The sequence below is a fragment of the Pinus tabuliformis genome, chromosome 5_2 (genome assembly GCF_031772625.1).
Source record: "Pinus tabuliformis cultivar Carrire ecotype Pingquan chromosome 5_2, CPIR1, whole genome shotgun sequence".
NCBI classification, from domain to species: domain Eukaryota; kingdom Viridiplantae; phylum Streptophyta; class Pinopsida; order Pinales; family Pinaceae; genus Pinus; species Pinus tabuliformis.
The window spans coordinates 37,895,424-37,917,689 of NC_142306.1; the positions used below are offsets into that span (position 1 = coordinate 37,895,424).

General features: G+C 38.0%; 1 protein-coding gene across 6 annotated transcripts in view; it reads left to right on the forward strand.

Annotated features, from left to right (window-relative positions):
- Nucleotides 1–22,266, forward strand: part of LPA3 (Low PSII Accumulation 3) — a 333,567-nt gene that overhangs the window by 90,661 nt on the left and 220,640 nt on the right. For all 6 annotated transcript variants that reach the window (XR_016261588.1, XR_016261590.1, XR_016261589.1 and 3 more), the window contains exon 9: nucleotides 12,148–12,208. Coding sequence is in view for 2 of the 6 variants with exons in the window: in XM_089435799.1 (XP_089291925.1) it covers nucleotides 12,148–12,208 (61 nt within the window). In the remaining 4 variants the exon portion in view is untranslated. The remainder of the gene's footprint in view (nucleotides 1–12,147; nucleotides 12,209–22,266) is intronic.

The window sequence follows — 22,266 nt, forward strand, 5'->3', positions numbered from 1 at the left end:
GGGGTTGTGAGATATCCCAAGCCCTAGCCTCGAGATTGGTTTTTGCCCTAAGATTCCCTAGGCTAGTTCTTCATAGGGATCATTTTATACCCTTGAGTAAAAATAATTTCTTTGATCCCCTTCTCCTCCTTGTTTAGGTCAAATCTATCATTGGTTGCTAGACTCTTCCTCTTGACCTCACTTGTGTCCACTTGGTCCCGTGTTGTCCTATACCTTTGAAAAGTCAATTCTTCAAAAACCACTTGGGAAACCAAGTTCAATAAGGATTTTAGGGTTTTGGAATCTCCTTTACAATTCACACTCCTTGAACCTAGCCCTTAAATCCTCATCCCCTTATCCTAGAAAGATTTGTACCTTGCTTAAGAAGCAAGCAAGTTCCATTCTTGAGCCTCCCCTAGGAAATGGTCCCCAAGATCACTTCACATCCATCTTAGCTGATCTATTCTTCATAAGTGATTCTCTATATAGTAGGTCTCCTCCCATCGGTGAAAGTCTGTAACGAGTAGGAAGCTTTGGTTGTGGTGACAGTGGGCTTTAGCTTCATTGTTGCTCCTGACCTAACAAGTGCCCCTCTAGGACCCCCTGCTAGTTTGAGCGGTAACAAGCCCTGCATTTAATTTATTTACCTCCATTCATAAGCTTGGTTGAAAGACTCTTAGGACCACCTTTCTTTCTTAGCTTGCGAAGTCTAGACCCTCTTTAGTGGTTAACACAGTGACCTTGTCATTAGAGCCATATTCTCTGCAGCGCTGGAGGCATCAGGTGGTTAGATTTTGGAAGGGAGGTATCGTTAATATAACCATTGCTATCTTTCCTCGGGCTTCTCTCCACAACCTACTCTAGAGACTAGTTCCAAAATAGCTAAGGGAAGGGATTCATCTAGTTGGGCATATAACCTAAAATAAACCAAGATCTTGCATTTCATTTAGTTTCTTAGGTGTTGCATTTCATATAGGATAGTGAAACATCCTAAAGCAACAACTATTCATCTGGTGGCTTGGTATATAATTAATGTAAAACAAGTATTTGACTCCATTAAGGAATTGGTCTTTCAAGATAATCTAATCTAATCATTAAACTTGCTAAATTAACCAAGTTTCTAGGCCATTTAGTTGTGTCACCCGGACTTGTCGGTTGCCAACGAGTTTTCCATCTTCACATTTCATAGGGATTAATCCCCATAGCCTGCTGTAGGGAGAGAACTACAATAGAGAGGGTGGGGATTAGAGTGACATCCCCCATCCTTATTCTTGTCGCATCTGGCCTGTACAATTTGAGCGACAACATTTTGGCACTGTTGCAGGGGATAAGTTTCTTGTTCCTGGTGTTTCGACATCCTTTCTCATCATATCATCATTCTCATTCTTCATCTTTTCGTTAGCCCGTTAAGCGACACATTTTGGTGCCATTTCCTAGGATAGATTTTTCTGTCCTTGGTTCTCATGACATCTTTCTTTTTATCATCTCTCACCTTCTCATTAATCCAACAATGCCACATTTCTAGCGTTTTGACATCTTTCCTCTCATCTTTATCATTACATCCTCTGGTTTCCATCTGCACCTAGACATTTGGGTTAGTTTCCTGTTTGGGTGGCGACTCCACTTATTCATCCATTAACAAGGGCCTATACTAGAAGGTATCTTGGTACCTTAATTAAACCCACTCCTGATCCTGAAAAGGCTCTCAGAGTTCATCTAAATTGGGTTGCTTCTAGTAGACAACTCATCTTTCTCGGACAAAATGCCCTCCCTGATATCCATTTGCTCTTCCTTGATCTCGTTAATCAACCCATCATGGATCTTTTTGATCCTTGAAACTTTGCAAATATGCAGGGATATCCTCATGATCTTCCAGATTCCAACCTTGATAAGATACCTATGTTTCAAGGGAATAATGCAATCAATGCGGAAGCCCATCTCAGAAAGTTCACAACCTTCCTGGTTAAACATGCTAAAGGAGCTGCATATAATCATGAAGATGTTAAGATGAGCCTCTTTGTTCTCTCGTTGGAAGATGATGCATTAAAGTGGTTCTTGGATAAGCTTGATAATTCTTTTGATTCTTTGCAAACTATCGTCAATGCATTTAAAGATAAATATGGAGATAAGAGAGAAGATATCTATTTAAAGTCATCAATTGTATTAAGAAGAATGAAAATGAGACAGTTGAAGAATTCAACTAGAGATTTAATGGCATTATCAAGGATATGACTCAAGATTATAAGCCACCTGACAAGTCATTATTAGAGTAGTATCTCGAAGCTTTTTGTGTAGATACTTCTTATGAGATAAGGCGTGCTAAATCCATAGATGTAGAACTGGAAAAAGATAAGAAGGCATGAAGGAAATATGAAATTCTTGGTTTCTAAAGAGGTCCGGTCAAGGCTAAAGCAAAATAAATTAAAGAAATAGACCATGATCCAATCAAAGAATTAACTCAAATGATTAAGGAAATGAAGGTTGAACATGTTACATGCCAGAGAAATGAATTCCATACAGACTAGGTTAATTCAGATGGAAAGAAATCAAGTTCAAAATACGCAGCCTAGAAATAATAATAATAATCGTGGTAATAACAATCCATGGCCAAGGAAGAATCCTCCCAATGAGCAGAGACTGCCCAATCCGGTTGAATCCACCAATGTTGTTGATCAATCTATTCCTTTTTGTAGACCTTGTGAAGGATTCCATGATCAAAGCTCGTGTGCCATTGCTAGAAGAATCCTAGATGAGGGAACCAACGAACAGATAAATAATATCAGTCAGAATTCCCCAAAGGATGGTCGTTTCACAGATATGATCCCCTCATCCTTCACCATCAAAAACTTCAGTGATGAAAAGGATCCTATCACACAAATATATGGTGAAACACTATCTCAAGAGCAGATTCGGAAAATTGTTAGAAGTAAGGGTTACACTTATCAAAAGAAAGGCAAAGATCAGAATCAGGATAAGCAACAGGTTGCATCTAAGAGTTACCAATCAAGATTGAAAATTGATTGCGTGTCATGGATCAACAATGTTAAAATCTTTGTTCTAGTCTTAGAACTTCTAAAGATACCATCTCAAACATTTGCATTTTTCAAGGCCTTAGGTATATCTCAGCAGAATAAGGCTGATGTGCACCAAAAGGATGAGGAATTTAAGTTAAAGGATTTGAATTACTACATGACAAATGAAGATCACCAAGCTTTTTTCCTGAATTTAGAGGTTAATGATCGTTTGCTCCATAACTGTATGTTGGATTCCGGGGCCTCAACTAATTTCATGACTAAAAAAGTCATGGACCAGTTAAACTTAAGTATTTCAAGGCCCTATCATTTGCTCTATGGATTCAAAGAAAATTGAGGTCCTCGATGTGGTTAAAGACTTGCAAGTAGCCTTGGCTAATTACCCATATAAAATTATGACCATGGATGTAGCAATCATTGATGCGCCTGATGTATGGGGAATGCTTCTATCAAGAAAGTTTGCAACTGATCTAGGAGGATGCATTCAGTTAGAGTTATCATACGCAACTATTCCTGCAACAATTGGTGGTATGGTTAGATTGTACAGGGAAGTTGAAAGAAGGTATCATGACAAGAATCCCAAGAGGCCAAACAATGAGGAAGTTGAACCACAGGGGCATCCTTCAGAGTATAACGCAGTTGTGACTGAGTTCTTCCATCCTCGTCATCATTTCTCTTCAGCTTATCTTCCGAACAAGAAAAGAAGAAGGCTTGAGTTTGACAAGGAGGTGCAACACAATAACGAGAACCTCTATCAGCGTAAAAGGGTCAGAATTTAGCAAGGGATATCTGGCAAGCAGCCTATCGAACTACCAATAAGCAAACAAGTGTTCCAGGTTGTGCCACAGGGATGACATCTGATGCCATGGGGCATCCTTTGTATAGAATATTTAACCCTATTCCCTTAGATAGGATTTCATTTCTGCCATTAGTTAGTTGTCTTTTCATGCATTTATGTTTTATGTCTTTATGTTTCATATGTTAGAGTAGGATTTCTATTCCAACAGATGTGCTATACGTTTTATGATGTATACATGATGATTTTGGTTTTGAGCAGATATCAATTTGATGGACTTTTGTTTCCTTGGATACATGATTCTGGATTCTCACATTCCTTTAGTGAAGAAACATGTTCCCATGTGGAGCCAGATGTTATCCACAATTTTGTCTACAGTATTATACATCAACACTATGATTTTAGAATTACATGTTAGATTCTACTAGGGTTTGTTGCAAACCTTAGATTTTATCATCAAAACTAAATTATATCGAAAACAATATCATCATATCCTAGAATATCAATCTTCTACTAGGGTTTTGTTACAAACCCTAGATTTTACAAACTAAAACATGAGCAACAACAAATAGGTCAACATACTCTCATATACATATCTAGGATTTCATTATCACGTCATATCAATATTCATACGTACTAGATAAACCCATGACACAAACATCAATATATCAAAGTTAGGTATACAACAATTTTCTCCAGGCTAGGGTTTCGATCATACGAATGAATATTCATCGAGGGTTTCATTCCTAGGATCTTATTATAGACATTCCAAGGTTTTGCTTATAAACCCTAATTCACCAAACCCTAAAGATCTAGGGTTTCAATACATAACTTAGACATTAATAGCAAACCCTAAAGAACTAGGGCTTCTATCATAAAAAAAAACTAAACATCAAAAGAATAGGATTTTCTAGATTTTATCAACAACCCTAAGAGGATTAGGGTTTCATAATCAATACTGAGATAACCTTAGCAACAAGAGGCTAGGGTTTTATAGTAAACCCTAAAGGTTAGGATTTCACAAGAATGATCAAATAATATAATGAGGGTAGATTCAATTTAATGATTAATCACACTAACAAGAATTTTTGTGATTCAAAACCATAGACATAACGATGTCAATAACGTAAAGCAAATAAAAGAAGAATGTACCATTTACATGAAGAGAACTTTATAACAAAGTTTACAGTCTAAGACATACCTTGAGTAGTTTCTTAACAAACCTTGTAGGACATCAATTCTTGAAGTATATAACTTCTTTCATGATTCAGGTCTATCCTTTGAAGTTTCCTCCATAACCTTTGAGCACTCAGCTTACTTTCCTAACCAAAGAAAATATAAAGAAAATGTTATTAAAATATAATACAAACATATCTTGATATGAAAGGGAAGCCGAACATAAAAGAGGAAACAAGAAAAAAGATACTTATCTTTTGGTAAAATGGTGAAGGCTTCCTCTTAACCCAATCCTTTTGAGGGATACCTACAACCTATCAAAATAATTCAAAAATGTTCTAACAAGACATGTTAGGCCTATAAACTCTAGAAATCAAAACATAAAGGAAAACAATTCAAAACTTAAAATAGAAGATTACGAGGGATATGTGAGAGAGAGAGAGGACTTAGTAGTATAAGCCTTTGACTTCTCATTCTTCAATCTTGGTTTTCTTAAGTGGAGCCTCATCGGTAATATTTGCTTCATCCCTATCTTTCTTCTTATTCATTGGATTTTCTAGACATTGATTTTTGTAGTGACCCATCTTGTGACAATTGTAGCATTCGATCTTGGATAGGTCAACTTTCTTCTTTGGTCCTTTGAACTTCTTGAAGGTTCCCTTCTTCTTGTGATGAGCATAATAAGCATTAGAGACATTTTCTTCTTTATCCTCCTTTTTGTTAATGATATTCGAGCTTCTTCTGGACAACATGCATTCCACATTTGTTTGAATGTTGGAGTATCCTTCCAACTGTTAAGTCTTGATACAAAAGCACTCCAAGATTCTAGTAGTCCTAGAAGAATAGTAATTACGAGCTCCTTTTCTGGGACAACTTCATCTATCACTTGGAGTTCATCTCTGATTCTAGATATCCTTATAAAGTAGGATGATACAATATTGTCTTTTGTCATCTTAATAGTCCTTAATTCATTCTTGAGGCTTGCTATTTGACCAATGTTCTTGATGGTGAATAATTTGGAAAGAGCCTCATACATTTCTTGAGCGGAATCTATGTTGGATATGTATGGGATGAGGTTGTCCTTTACTCCATCCACTATTAGGTTCATGGCCAAGATTTCGGTTTCTCTGAACTTTGTTTTCTCTACTTCATCTGTAGGCTTCTTGACTTTTCCTTGAACAAGATCCAAAACTTTGTTCTTTTCGAGGATGAGATCTATCCTCTTTTTCTAGGCCCTATAGTTGGAGGCTCCTTCTAGTTTGTTTTCTCCCTTCATTGAGTTTGACATAGTTTCTGTAGATAGTAGGGTTATATCTTGTATATGATCCTTTCTCGTTAATGACCTTTGTTTGATCCCTTTTTCTTCAATAGATCTTCAGTCTGCCTTTTCCCGTCTTCTTCAACTTTGCTTCGATACCATGTTAGAAAATCAGAAAGGCAGAAAGTTTTTTTCTAGTTGATAATTACTTGGGATATCTTTGAGTTCTTATTATCTTTCTTATGTTCTTCTTTTATCTTAGTTCATCAAACTATTACCAAAACCAAAACACGAAGATCAAGGACACCAGATATAGGCACTCAACCAGGGCTAAAACCCTTATATAGGGGAAAACCCAGTTAAGAACTCTTCCTTCAGTAATTCAAAATGAGATAGACCAAGACCCTAGACCAAAGACCTTCCTCCTCAACCAAGTCAGCCTTCCAATAAGATACAACAATCTTCAATAGTTTCTTCTTGTCCACCAGTTACAGTCCAACATCAACCCAGAAATTTCGGTTCAGCTTCAGCTTTTCAGCCTCCTAGCTTTTGCAGAATTTCGGCCCTCCAGCAGTACTCCACAACTTCGCACGTGTGGGATAGGAGAGAGAAATTTTGGTTTCTATTTCAAGATAATGACCTCCTTCTTCTTTGCTAGATTCTTCCTTCTTGTCCCTTGAATTTCACACCTTTTCCTTGCCCAAAAGTTGCAGTTCGAACTTGATAAGTGATCTCCTCCAAATGAGTCGAGTTGCTGCTTATATATAGTCCATTTGGGTGATCAAATTCTTCTAATGAGACTGACTTGCCCTTCTTTGAGGCCGACTTGGTGGAGGAGGCCTAGAAGACCTAATTTACATTAAAATAATTTTCTTTCTAGACAAATAAATTCCAAGAAGGGTTCTTTACATTATGACATGGACAAGGACACTAGACAAAAACCCTAGAAGCCTACAATGGAGGCTTTGACCTATAAACAATTGATGCAAGCATGAAACCTAGGCTTTAATAAGTCAATTTCTTTTTCTTTCTTTTGATAAATATATTACATTATGACTCGAGTACAATTATGAAGACCGACACTAGTTACATTCTTCAATAATCGAAGCAAATCATAAAAAAGTAAAGGTGCACTAGAGGGGTGGAAAAAGTAGGCCAAGGAAAAGGGTAATTGATGCCTCTATGATTGCTCCCTCCTTACATCTATACACTCAGGGTGGTGGACCTCCATTAGTTGGTCACTTGGCTATGGCACCTTGCCCTAAAGTTGTCGTGTTATGTTTTTACTTATTATGTTTCTTACATCTATATGCTCAGGATGGTGGACCTCCATTAGCTAGTCACTTGGCTACGGCACCTCACTCCTTGCCTTGAAGTCATTTTGACATCCTCATGAACAATATTAAGTCTTGAAATAAAATCAATGAAGGATGTGATATGCAAGAGACGTGAAACTCTAAGCCTATGGAATTTTGGTATTTATTCACTCAAGCCTTCATAACGATTTGGATATCCCAAAATCTTTGAAATATCCAAAGGATTAAGTAGGACCCCCAACAACCATTCCATTTCATTATTCTCAAGTGAAAATTTTGCAGATTCCTCCAGAACCATTTCTTGAGAAGAGCATGAAGAAATGTTATAATATGAAATGTCAGATCTGGAAAATTTATCTGGATTGCGTGAAATAGCTTGCTAGCGCATATATGAAGAATTAATTTTCTGCAACGTATTTCTCAATGTTGCATTAATCGTTATTGGGATAATTTCGACGCAAGGAAAAAATCGTAATTATCAGGAAATAATCGGGAAAAAATCGTTTGGTACAAAAATATTCAATTTTTTTCATTTTTTTTCAATTTTTTTAATATCTAAACCATATACAACATAAAATAAATACATTGACACATAAATATGATAAAAGAACTAATATATAAGATGTTTAAGTGCTAAAATCACACATAACATTGAATCATGTCCTGAATAGTAAGTCCTGACTCCTGAGTCCCAACTCAGCCTCAAAATATCAACAAAAAATATAATAATGTATCTCATCATGTCATAATGTCATATACAATAAAATGAAGAAAATAACTAAAGTCTAATCCTATTGATTTCTTCTGCCCCTCTTGCGAGAAAATGCCACAGCTTTCCCTTTCCCTCTAGATGTAGATGTTGGTGCTGGTGGAGTTGGCAGTGGAGTCTGCTGTGCTCTAGAAGCTGAAGAACTAGAAGTAGGAGCTATAGGAGATAGACCACGTCCTCTACTAGTGGCAGGGGTAGCCCGGGCAGGTGGTGTCACCTCCTCGCCCTGTTCCTCCTCCTGCTCCTCCCCCTCCACTACATCCTGCACTAACCAATCATCAACAGACTCCATGAGAGGCCTCTCGGCCTCAACCCTCCATGCAGTAGTGGCGTCAATCCCATCCAATGAGATGGCCTCCACATCAGGTGGCCTCTCAAGTTGCCTCACCCACAATTGAAGATTGTAGTAGACTTAGACCATGTCATTAAGTCGCTGGGACTCCAACCTGTACAATGATCATGAAATTATAATTAATAATTATAAAAAAAATATTGTTTAATGAATTCAAAAATTTATTTGGAAATTTGCAATATTTTAAATGTTTAAGTGTTAACCTGTTGCGCTTCTTGTTGTGTATTTTTTCAAATACACTCCAGTTGTGCTCACATCCCGAGGAGCTACATGTTTGGCTGAGGATGCGAATGGCAAGATTTTGCAGAAGGGTTACCCTGCCACCATACATTCTCCACCATGCATCTACAACAAAATTACAAATAAAAATTTAAATAAACATAAGAAAAAAATGGGATTTGAAGAGACAATGAAATTTGAAACAAAGTTACAAACTAAAAAATACCTGGCATTTTAATCGTCCTATCAATGACAGCCATGTCAAAGCCAAATGTGCCACTTGCCATCCTATATGTCTCAATTTCTTTAGAGGTCTCTATACGTTTTGCTGGAGATCGCATCGTCTTCTAGACATAGGATAAGAATCCATCCATGATCTCAGCATCAAATACAAACCCACATGCGTAAGACAATGCGGGGTTCAGGAAAAGCCCAACAACATGAATGGAACGATGGAGTGTGTTGTTCCATCGCTCATCAATCACTCCCCATAGGAGGAGTTGTCTCTGAAACCCATCATCCAATCGAAGAACCTTTACCAAAGGTTCAGTAATGGCGCACACCTCCTGCACTCCCACTCAGAAGTCTTCCTAGTATGAAATTAGTTTGCATACGGCCTCTCCCTCTGGTTTGCAGCTCATTGGCAAAGCATGCCACTCCTCTGAAAGAAACATTCTCTTCACATCCCACATAGAATTCAAGAGGGATTGAAGAGATATGAAACTGGTGGCAAACCGTGTAATGGCGGGGCGCACCAACTCTTTGTTATTGGTGAATCTTCTCATCAAGCTATGCATAGATGTATGGTTATATATAAATTTTGTAATGCTTTTGGATGAATCAACAATATCTTTGACAAAGAGAATTTTCCCTATGTCCTCCAACATCAAATCAATATAGTGTGCAGCACAAGGTGTCCAAAATTAACTAGGATGCCTGTCCATAAGCATCCCTTCCAGCAGCAACATAATTTGCAGCATTGTCCGTTATGACTTGGACAACATTTTCTGCACCCACCTCCAAAATAAACACATCTAGCAAATCACATAAAGTTCTTGCATCTTTGATCTGTGCAGATGCATCAACAGATTTGATAAACATAGTCCCCTTGGGACAACTAACCAAGAAGTTTATAAGGGTTCTCCCCTTTTGGTCAGTCCAACCATCTGACATAACAATGCATCCTGTTTGTGCCCACGATGCGCTAAAATCCTCCAATCTCTGGGTGCAGTCAAGCTTTTCATTTTGAAGAATCCGGCCTCTGAAATCATGATAAGAAGGGATTTTGTACCCTGGGCCAACACTTGGAATAGCATCAATAGCAGGTTGGAAAAATGGATTATTCCTTACAATGCTGAAAGGAATATCACTCCAGAGGATAAATTTTGCTAGCAACTTGTCAGCTTGTTCTTTCTCAGTTCTTTTTAGCATTGAACTGATAGATGGTTGTGAACCAGGTGTGGTTCGAGGAATAAAAAATGATGTGGCAGCTACCAGATTGGTTGATGCTGCAGTAGAACCAGTGCCACTTGCTTCAACTGACTTTTTTAGTTGCCTCTTCATTTCTTCTTTGGCCTCTCTATTCTGGTCTAAAGTTTCCAATGCTTTCATGGCTCTTCGGATAAGTTTAGGATTTGTATTTGTGCAAGGCCCCACATCAAATCCAGGGATTTGTGCAAGGTGATACTTCAACCTGTACACCCCCTCGGACATAGGGTGGCCACACAACTTGCAAGTCAAGTTTAGTCTATCATTTGGAGCTTTAGGTTCACCAAATTCCCAGAAAGGGTCCAATTTCCTTGGCATGTTTGTTTTTGAACTTTGAAGTTGAAAACTTGAATGGTGTTTCGGTGAAGTTGTGAACCTATGGGAAAATAAGGATTACAATTTAGTATTTACAAGTTACAAACTTACAATTTAGTATTTTAATTTTTACATTGTACAAAAACTAAAAAAAATTACATACATTTTAATTTTTAAGAAACCCCATTCCAAACCCAACCAAAAAAACTAAAAAAACAATACATCAAAGACCCCATTCCAAACCCAACCAAAAAAACTAAAAAAAATTTACATTGGGCAAATTTCATAAACCCCATTCCAAACCCAAGTTACCCAACCAAAAACAATGAAAAAAAGATAAACAAAGTTTCAAAACATTGAAAACAAAAGAAAATTGGTGCCCATACCGTTTCTATGGAGATAACCGGTCTCCTCCTCTTGATTTTCTCCTCCACGCACTTCAAATAGCTCCAATCCTCTCCAAGCAAATTCTCCAAGCCCTCTCCAACACTCCACTGCCCTCCGCGCGCCTAACTGTGCAAAAAATCGTTTTTTGCCTTATAAAACTGCGCTGCCCCGATGTCCTGTGATAATTTCGGAAAAAATCGTGATTTTTTCAAATTATCGCGATTTTTTCAAAATTATCATGTATAAAAAAAAGTCTGTGATTATTACTCGCGATAATATCGGCTTCGGGAAAAAGTCGTGATAAAATGATAATATCGCGATATTATCGCGATTTTCACAACACTGGTATTTCTACAGCTTTGTCTTGCAGTCCAATACAATTTCGAGCTTACAAAATGTAGTTTCCTGCATGTAAATCACATAAAAAATCATCAACATTTAAGGCTGATGATGACTGGAATTATTTTGAGTTAGATTCTTCACAATTTTGAAATTTATCTGAATTATTAGCATGTGAATGTTGCTAATAACTATGTGAATGCTGTAAGGTATGAGAAAGGTTTTTCGCAATATATTGGTCCCTAATATATAGATCATGCTTCACTTGATATTTGTACACCAGTCTTCTTGGTTGGACTCCATTTTAATAACCTATGAAGTAATTTTCATGCAATGGAGTTGATGTTTACTGTTTACTGCATTTCGACTATACCTAGTAGAACCTTCTTACATTGCATATTGTTGAGAAATTCAAATCATTTAGTATAATGTATGACACTTACTGTTTAGTGCACTTTCGACTATACAAAGTAGAACCTTCCTAACATGGCATATTATTGAGAAATTCATATCATTTACTTGAATATATATATATATATATATATATATATATATATATACATATATTGTGACAGTATTTTCGACATGTTTGAGTTGTTGTCTACTACTATTTTAGTCATGTGTGGTTTACCTATGTTTTGATTTAATTTAAATCTCGTTTGATATCCTTAATTCATACTTCAACTGTGTTTCCTTGCATTTCGTTTCTTGTATATTGAAGACAGTAGCAGTTGCCCCATTTCTGTTGGACTATAGCGGAGCTCTTTTTCGCCAATATCCTGGTAAGAAGATTTCTTTTGTGCAAGTTATTTTTCAAGCCTCTGCAATTGAACTTTATTCAAATATTAGGTTCTAGTTGTTTCACAGTGCATATTTAACTTAAAAGTCTATCCCTTTAAAAATATAAATGTGGACAGTTTCTTTTGTCTTCCAAGAATTTCCAACAATGGTATCCTATATGATTTTCATTCTTACTGTCTAAAATTTACTAATTATGCACGCTCACTGTGAGTACCTTTGAATATCTATAGATATGAATAGTTTGGGCAGCGATAGTTTTAATGTGAGCAGCAAGATGTTTAACTAACACCCTTGACACATTAAGGAGAGTGATATGCCATCAATCACTTATTATGTCCTTAAGTATCTCTTTAAGAATTAACTTAATGAGTCCCGCATTGACTTGCTACCCTATATAACCTGTAACCAAAGAGGATATGCTAGTGCTCCCTGCTTCCGTAGGATGAGGACCTTAGTGTGTCCACTCCTTGGCAGAAATTGATGTACATGTATATATATTTCAAATGTATTGTATGTTTCATTTTCATGTGTTTGTGTCTCTGCGTGAAAATGCACAATCTTGAATGATATTTTGGGTGCCATTTCCGAATTTCCTTGATTTTTCCATGCAAATTTGCATTTGAATTAAAATTTTATTTATTTAACTCACTCAATTTTTTAATTTAGCATTTCTCATTGTGATTGACTAAGAAAGCTATCATTGCACATGCAATAGAAGAAAGAACTTCAGTTAAAATTTTCAAGATAAGGGATTTAATATAATCCCTAATTGAAATAAACAAGTCTAGGAAATAAATATACTTGAGTTAAAAGCAACTATACTTGAAATGAAATCTAATCTAATGATCTTCCACAAACTAGCTTTAGATTACAAGTGAAATAAACAAAAGAGAAAGGGGTATTTTGGATTTTATAATATTTGGTGGTTAATGGGAGGGACTAGTGCTATATCCTAGGGCTAATGGGGTCAAGAAGAAGGCTTCTTCTATTTTCAAAAGGATTAGAGGAAGGAGGCAAGACTATGAAAAAATCAATAGCCTCTTCTCTAACCGGGATGAAAGTAGAAACCAAGACCCTACAAGGAAGGGGTCGAGGTGTTAATTTTTTAGATTGTTCTATTCTATATCAATTACTTTAGCCCAATTCACTTCTTCATTTAACAATGCATTTGATTTTTAGCAATGTAACCAATTATAAACTGTAACTGAAGATAGAACAATATATGCAATGACAAAGAAGACAACAACACAACCATAAGAGGCAATAGATTGGTCCAAGACTAGGGAAAAACCCCAAAAGGGGGAAACCCCTTTCAAATCTTCTTCTTTATTAGATCGTCATAAAAATTTTCAGCAAAGAGTACAATGAGTCCTATACATAAACTTGCAGCAAAGATTTACAAAACAAAGGAAGACTGCAGAACTACTGAGTAATAGAGAGAAACCCTTTATCCATCAGACCACTAAAGCCAACTGAAGGCAACTGTCAAACCCTAGATCAAAACCCTAGACGCTCCCAGTAAGGCAGACCACGAGCAACTAAAACTTCCTAGATGCTCCCTTAGCTACTGTGTGTGAGCATGTGTTTGATCTGGATGCTCCCAGGTGTTGAATTGTGTAGCTTGGGAGGTACTCCAAGCCCTAGGTTTCAGGGTTTGGAGGATAAAGTGCCACTGATGCAGCGAAACTGCATCTTTTCAAAGTTCCGCGTGGACTTGTGGGTTGTGGGCCCACGTACATATATATCGGAAGCCTTATTAGTCAGTGGACTTCTTAACAGAAATAAAAAACGAAACCGCAATATAACCAATGTTTTAAAACTCCGACTTCGACTCGGTCGAGGATCGACTCCGACTCCGACTCCGACTCAGTATCGACTCGGCCAGCTCGATTTCAATGACTCGGTCGTTGTAAAAAATACAGTAAATATTTATTTTTTTAATAAAAAAACATAATTTGAAAGATTTTAAACATAATTTTAAAGATTTTCATTCATGTTTCCAGACACACAGCATTATAATATAGATGGAAGACAACATATGATCAAAGTAGGCTCATGAACCAATCCATTATATCAAAATGGCACCCAGTGCACTGTCCAATGGCAATACATAGTCAATTGTCATACATGATCAAAGACTCAAAACAAAAAACACATAACCAAGGAGGCTAGAAATGGCCTCTACAACAAAAGTAAACTGTGACCGGACTCCAGTACTAGTACTACTGGCTAGTAGCTACTGCCAGAGGAGCCAAGATCATGTCGATCAATCTCTGGATCATCATCAGAGTCAGACAGGGGGCCCCATGGCTCCTCCTCCTCATCATCATCTCCAACTGCAACTGTAGAAGTGGTACCAATACCACTAGCAGGCTGTGCAACTGCAGCAGATGCAAGCTGAGATAGAGTAGATATGCGGCTGCGCTTCTGTTGTGGCTGAGCAGAGGAAGCACCTGCAACTGGAGTCCTTGCTGGCTGTGAGACTGAGGGTGGTGGATCGGGATCTGCATTCAACTAAACAACATGTTCAAGTTCAACTGATGCCTCGATATCTAAATCTAAATCAAGATCCTCATCAGGATCAAACTCTACTGGACGACTCTCCACTACCCAATCTGATGTTGGATCAATGTCTTCCAACACAATGGGATTTGAATCAGGTCTTTTGTTCAACAATTGGTTTCGTCTGAGTCGGAGGTTGTATTGGACATAAACTAGATCATTTAACCGTTTTTGATCCAAACGGTTTCTCCTCTTTGTGTGAATCCTCTCAAAGATAGATCAATTGCGCTCACACCCAGTTGCACTGCAAGTTTGACTCAAAATACGAATTGCAAACCTTTGCAATTAAGGACAATGGCCACCAAAGGCCTCCCACCATTGTGCTGCAAAAAACATAGGAGTGTAATGAGTTAGCTCAACAAAATTACAAATTATATCTAACTTTCAAATTATAAACGATTTAACAAACTTAAAAAAAAAGTAAAACTATTAAGAATTTGAAAATTGAAATTTTTGTTTACCTGGCTCATCTGCTTCTCTTGCAATCTTTGCTAGGTTCTTCCCAAAGGTACCTGAGGCATTGCTGAAGGTTGTGACCTGTCGGTGTATCTCCAGCTGATCAGACTCCAATGGGATCATGCGATCAATGCAATCAATCAGTCCATCTCTGACCTCCCCCCTCAAAGCTCCTGACTCCTTAGCTTTATAATGATACCGTGGGTTCAAAAAATACCCAACTGCATGTATAAGGTGATGGAGTTGATTGTTCCATCTTTCATCAATGATTGCCCAAATGGGCCCATACTTTGCCACTCTATCCTTGTATACCGTCTTTATTTGCTCCTTTGCTTGATCCATAGCCTCATAAATGAATCCCATAGCCAACCTTTCCCCATCCACCAACCGCAACACCTTAACTAGTGGCTCAACAAGCTTCACAAGCTCTGCTGCCTTTCTCCAAAAAGTTTCTTCATAGACTTTCTTTTTCAATTCTTTGCCTTCCGGTTTGTTAGACCAATTGCTTTGATTCCATTTATCATTGGAAAACATCTTTTGCAAGTTTCTATGTTGGGAAAGCATAGATTGCAATGTCAAAAAATGAGTAGCAAATCTAGTGATGGCAAGCCTAATAATATCCTTGCCCCCAGTGTGTTTCCTCATGAGGCTCAAAATCAATGAATGATTGTAGATAAATTTTGTTATGCTTTTGGCATGATCTACAGTGTTTTTGGCCCAATCTATTTTTCCAGTGTCCTCAAGCATGAGGTCTATGCAATGTGCAGCACATGGGGTCCAAAAGATGGTCTTGTGTTTTTCCTCGCAAGAACATAGTTAGAGGCATTATCTGTGATGACTTGAACAACATTAGCCACCCCCACCTCCTCAACAACCTGATCCAATAGCTGAAACAACAAGTGGCCATCTTTTACCTTATCAGATGCATCAACTGATTTTAAAAACATGGTTCCCCGTGGGCAGAAGACAAGAAAGTTTATGATGGTACGGTTTCTTTGATCAGTCCATCCATCTGAGATGATGGTACATCCTTTTCTTGCCCATGAGTCCTTGAACTCTTTCAAATACTCATTAATGGATTGAATTTCTTTCTGCAAACGATACCCCCTTAGCTCATGCATAGTAGGGCCTTTGAAGCCTTTTCCAGCAGCATGTATGGCATCAAACATAGGCTCATAATATGGTGAACGGGAAGCATTGAAGGGGATATCAGCATCATACCACCATTTAGCTATGTAGTCACAAGCAGTCTCCCTCAATTCTTTCTTCCAATGGTCATCTAAAGTGGGCTGCATTTGAATTTTACTAGCTTGAGGACCATGTGCATCTGATGGAGAGGAGGGAGTGAAATAACTTTTGATAGTCATATCACTTTTTTCATTCTACCCTTTCCCTTATCTTGAACAGAACCAAAAGATGGAGGAACATATCAGAAAGGGTTGGATGCATCAGTATGAGGGATAGAGGAAGAACCCTCAAAATCATAATGGGGGTTGGTAGCCATCATTTTTTGTATCTCCCTCTTCCTCCCAATTTCAACCTCTAACTCTCTTTGCCTAGTCTCATCTTCTTTAAACTTCTCAAAGCTGGCTAACAATTGCTTCCTAATCTCCCCAATTTCTGGTGAGGCACATGGAGTAATTTGGCCTCTAATCCCCGCCAAGTGTTGTTTCAGTCTATTAATGCCCCCAGGACCTTCCTTAATTTTCCTATGGCAAAATTTGCAATGCATTTCACTATCAACCATTTCAACATATGCCCAAGCAGGATCTCTCGCTCTAGGTGCCATTTTTTGACTAGGAAATGAAAGCAAACAATCTGAAAATGAAAAGAAAAACATTGATTCAATGTTCATTTCTTTGACAAAAAACACTCTCTAGGCTTTCTAGATATGCACCTAAAATTTAATAAGCAAAAACAGATTTGTAGAGGTGAAAAAAAATACCTCCAGGCACAAACTGCCTCCTCAAGCTTGCTCCAAGAATCAGCTCCTCAATGCTGCTCCAAATGGCTGCCCAAGAAGCTCCTCACTCCAGCTACAATGCTTGCCCAAGACTCCTCACTGCTGCTCCAAAAACAAGCTCAAGAACTGCTCACTAACTCTCAAAGAAGTTCTCACTCAAATGCATGAGATGGCTATGAGAGAATGAGAGCATTTGAGTGTGTTAAATAGGGTTTGGGAGGGGGAAATGGACCCCAAATAACATTTAACTAATTCATAAAACACATTGGAGTCCAAACCAATCAGCAAACACTTCAAAATTTCATTTAAAAAATGATAAATCGCTGTTTTGATGGGGTTACGGGCCGCTGTTTATGACTCGGCTGAGTCAATATGGAAATGATCAAGTTGGCCGAGTCATGGCTGACTCGGCCGAGTCAGCCATGACTCGGCCAACTGAACTGTTTCCTCCACCGAGTCACAAATCTGGGGGATGAAACGGATCAACTCAGTCATTTTCTTTTCGAATCGGCCGAATTTTAAAACATTGAATATAACTTTACCAAGTCTGCCAGTCCCACTTTGATGAAGCGAAACAACATCGATTACAGAGATCAGGAATTAAACAATTAAACCCCTATTTAGTTAAAATATTAGACCCCGACCTTTTGCGCGGATCCCAAATTAATTAAATCCTAGTTCAATCCTTATCGCGTCCGGAAATTAAATTAACTCGCGATCATTTTCTGGAGCGATATCCATCGGATCTCATACCTTCACACTGAACGGCTACGATCGATCCAAAAACCAACTGGATTAAACCACATTTCATAAAATATTGCGTTCGTTTTTTATATTAAAACTCGTGCACTTTTCGACGCGATTACCATCGGATCTGACCCTTTCAAGCGAATGGTCATGATTAACTGAGCTATTAACTCAGTTCTATAAATGATCGTGTCCGGGTTTGGAAGTAACCTCTGCACTTTTTGGTACACGATAGTCGTTAGATCTGTCCAATTGGACGATCCACAACGATCTCACTTTCTCCTTCGGGTAACTGCGTTCTGCCAAGAATTTGCACTTCCGCCAAGTTTATTTAGTCTTTGTCCGCTAAGTTTAGTCTATCTCTAAACTATATTTCTGTGGCCTTGAAACATATCTGACTATTAACGGTTCTCAATAGATCTGCGGTCCAATTCCAAGGAAAAGTATGGTGTAGGAAGCTTTTAGTCTTCTATAGTTAATTGCGTAGAGTATTCCAGTACCTCAAGCCCATTATACCAAAGAAAATCGAGCTTTCAACATGTAAATCAATTAACTTCAATTATTTCGAAGGGAGAACAAAAACCATCCGGGTTTTGACCATCTCTGCACATAAATTAGAGAGGTGTAGAAAGATACTAAATTTTACGTTCAAATCCTTCAATAATTCAAAAATCTACATAAATACACGTACAGGGTTTCTTTACAAACTCTGCCAAATTTTAATTCATAATCACACCAGAAACTTACACAATTCACAATCCTGATATGCAATCAATTGGCCTTCATCATATCCCTCTCACACACACCTCTACTCGCTAATCTCTAGCTCTCTCCTAGTTCTCTCTCTCTCCCCTTTAATTATTCAAAAGATCACGATTTATACAAATACGGATTCATGAACCAATTTAGTTCAGATCCAACAATCTCTCACTTTCTCCTAAAGTATCTCTTCAACTCCACTCTTTTCTCAAACAAAATCCTAAATTAATCATTTAAATCCCTCAAATCCTCACTCTTCCTAGGATTACTCAACTGTTTCTAAAATCTCTTCATTCACGACATATTCTCCACAATTTAAATTTACAATTTAAGATTTCCTCAAACTCCACTAAACTTAGGAAAATAAAAAAATGATCAAGGGAATCCACTCCCTTTAGTAAATGTGAAATAAGACGGTTCTCAATAGATCTGCGGTCCAATTCCAAGGAAAAGTATGGTGTAGGAAGCTTTTATTCTTCTATAGTTAATTGCGTAGAGTATTCCAGTACCTCAAGCCCATTATACCAAAGAAAATCGAGCTTTCAACATGTAAATCAATTAACTTCAATTATTTCGAAGGGAGAACAAAAACCATCCGGGTTTTGACCATCTCTGCACATAAATTAGAGAGGTGTAGAAAGATACTAAATTTTACGTTCAAATCCTTCAATAATTCAAAAATCTACATAAATACACGTACAGGGTTTCTTTACAAACTCTGCCAAATTTTAATTCATAATCACACCAGAAACTTACACAATTCACAATCCTGATATGCAATCAATTGGCCTTCATCATATCCCTCTCACACACACCTCTACTCGCTAATCTCTAGCTCTCTCCTAGTTCTCTCTCTCTCCCCTTTAATTATTCAAAAGATCACGATTTATACAAATACGGATTCATGAACCAATTTAGTTCAGATCCAACAATCTCTCACTTTCTCCTAAAGTATCTCTTCAACTCCACTCTTTTCTCAAACAAAATCCTAAATTAATCATTTAAATCCCTCAAATCCTCACTCTTCCTAGGATTACTCAACTGTTTCTAAAATCTCTTCATTCACGACATATTCTCCACAATTTAAATTTACAATTTAAGATTTCCTCAAACTTCACTAAACTTAGGAAAATAAAAAAATGATCAAGGGAATCCACTCCCTTTAGTAAATGTGAAATAAGACGGTTCTCAATAGATCTGCGGTCCAATTCCAAGGAAAAGTATGGTGTAGGAAGCTTTTAGTCTTCTATAGTTAATTGCGTAGAGTATTCCAGTACCTCAAGCCCATTATACCAAAGAAAATCGAGCTTTCAACATGTAAATCAATTAACTTCAATTATTTCGAAGGGAGAACAAAAACCATCCGGGTTTTGACCATCTCTGCACATAAATTAGAGAGGTGTAGAAAGATACTAAATTTTACGTTCAAATCCTTCAATAATTCAAAAATCTACATAAATACACGTACAGGGTTTCTTTACAAACTCTGCCAAATTTTAATTCATAATCACACCAGAAACTTACACAATTCACAATCCTGATATGCAATCAATTGGCCTTCATCATATCCCTCTCACACACACCTCTACTCGCTAATCTCTAGCTCTCTCCTAGTTCTCTCTCTCTCCCCTTTAATTATTCAAAAGATCACGATTTATACAAATACGGATTCATGAACCAATTTAGTTCAGATCCAACAATCTCTCACTTTCTCCTAAAGTATCTCTTCAACTCCACTCTTTTCTCAAACAAAATCCTTAATTAATCATTTAAATCCCTCAAATCCTCACTCTTCCTAGGATTACTCAACTGTTTCTAAAATCTCTTCATTCACGACATATTCTCCACAATTTAAATTTACAATTTAAGATTTCCTCAAACTCCATTAAACTTAGGAAAATAAAAAAATGATCAAGGGAATCCACTCCCTTTAGTAAATGTGAAATAAGACTCCTCGGTCTTATAAGCTTTGACGGATGCTCCTGCATCAGCCACAAGGGCAGCTTGTGGGCTTGGAACCCAAGTATGGGGTTTTGGCACCCATCATGATTTGGGGCAAAACCATGATGGATTCATGGTATTGGATGGATGAGGATGATAGTGCTTGGAAAGACGATTCCAATGCATCGAAAATCGTCTAAATCCGAGTTGTCCTTAGAGAGATATGAATTTTTTAAGTTGACATAATTAATTAATCGTCAAGTAGGCCGACTTGATAAGTGTCACTTCAAATGCGACATTGAGCCTTCATGTGTATAAATATGAAGCGTATTGATTCATTTAAGCATCCATTTGGTGTCAATACATCTCAAGGATAGCTCTGAAATTTTCGGTGGAGAAGAAGAGTCAAAGGGACAGCATGAGGAGGGCTAGAAGGCAGCGTGGGTTTCTTTGTTTGCTGTAGGTGACAGCATGGTGAGAAAGGGCTGTTTGAGGGCTATCTAAGGGCTGTTCTAGGGCTCAGTTTTCAGGACAGAAGTGGAGCCAAACCGCAGTGAGAAGGAGACTTGGATCAGCGTGGGAAAGTCTGCCCTAGACAGTGTGGAATTGCTGTAGGTGACAGCAGATTGTTAGGGGTTAGACAAGGTTGTTTGGGGCTGATCTTAAGTGTGGATTAGGGCCAGTTTGAAGGGCTGTCTAGGCCGAGAAGAATAGGAGCATGACAGTGCTGTTTTAAGGGCTGGTTGGTTGTGTTTTGGAGGAGAACGAAGAACTACAACAGCTGCTGTGCTAGGCTGTAGGCCATAGCCAGCAGCTGGGTTGTTTCCAAGGGTACCATTGAAGTGTCAAGCCCAGATTGGGGCAGCGTGGCAGTGGAGGGCTCTCTCCAAAGAAAACCACAGTCATTAAAGGGCTTAGGTGCTGACTGTGTGGAGGTTAAGGGTTGCATATTGTGCCCTAACCAGAATTGCAGGAGCAGCAAGCAAGCAAGGGGCATAGCAACAGTGTTTTGGAGACATATTGGGTCAAGGCTTGACTGTGTTTGGAACAGTTTGTAGTGTAGCCTGTGGGTGCCATTTGGAGGACTTTTCATGGAGGTCAAAAGTCCATCCTAAGGCATAGAGCTGGTTGGAGGGCAGCGAGTTAGCTACCCAAAGTAGCCCTAGACGAGCTATCTTGAAGGACGAAGAGTAGCTGAAGGTTGGGTGAAGGACAGTGCCGAAGTGCAACACTTTGATGGACTAAAGTTGTTGCTAACCTGGCAGATTGTGTCTCAGGAATTAGGCCTTACCTAGGGAGCAGTTGATGAGTCCGTGTTGATTGTAGCAGACGTGACTTGTAGCAGTGATAGGAGGCAACTCTCTTGAAGTCTTGAAATGTAGATGCCTTGATGGACTAAAGCACTACCAGTGAGCAGTATGGGTGCGACAGACCTATAGGACAAGATACAACATAAAAGTGCTACAACCAAGTTTGTCATTGTATCTTGTAGCCATAGACTGTTGTATTTATCAGATTTGGATTAATATAATGAAGATTGGTGATTGTACATTATTGTACAATTTTGTTTAAAACTGTGTATATTGTGCATATGTGATTTATTGCTTTATA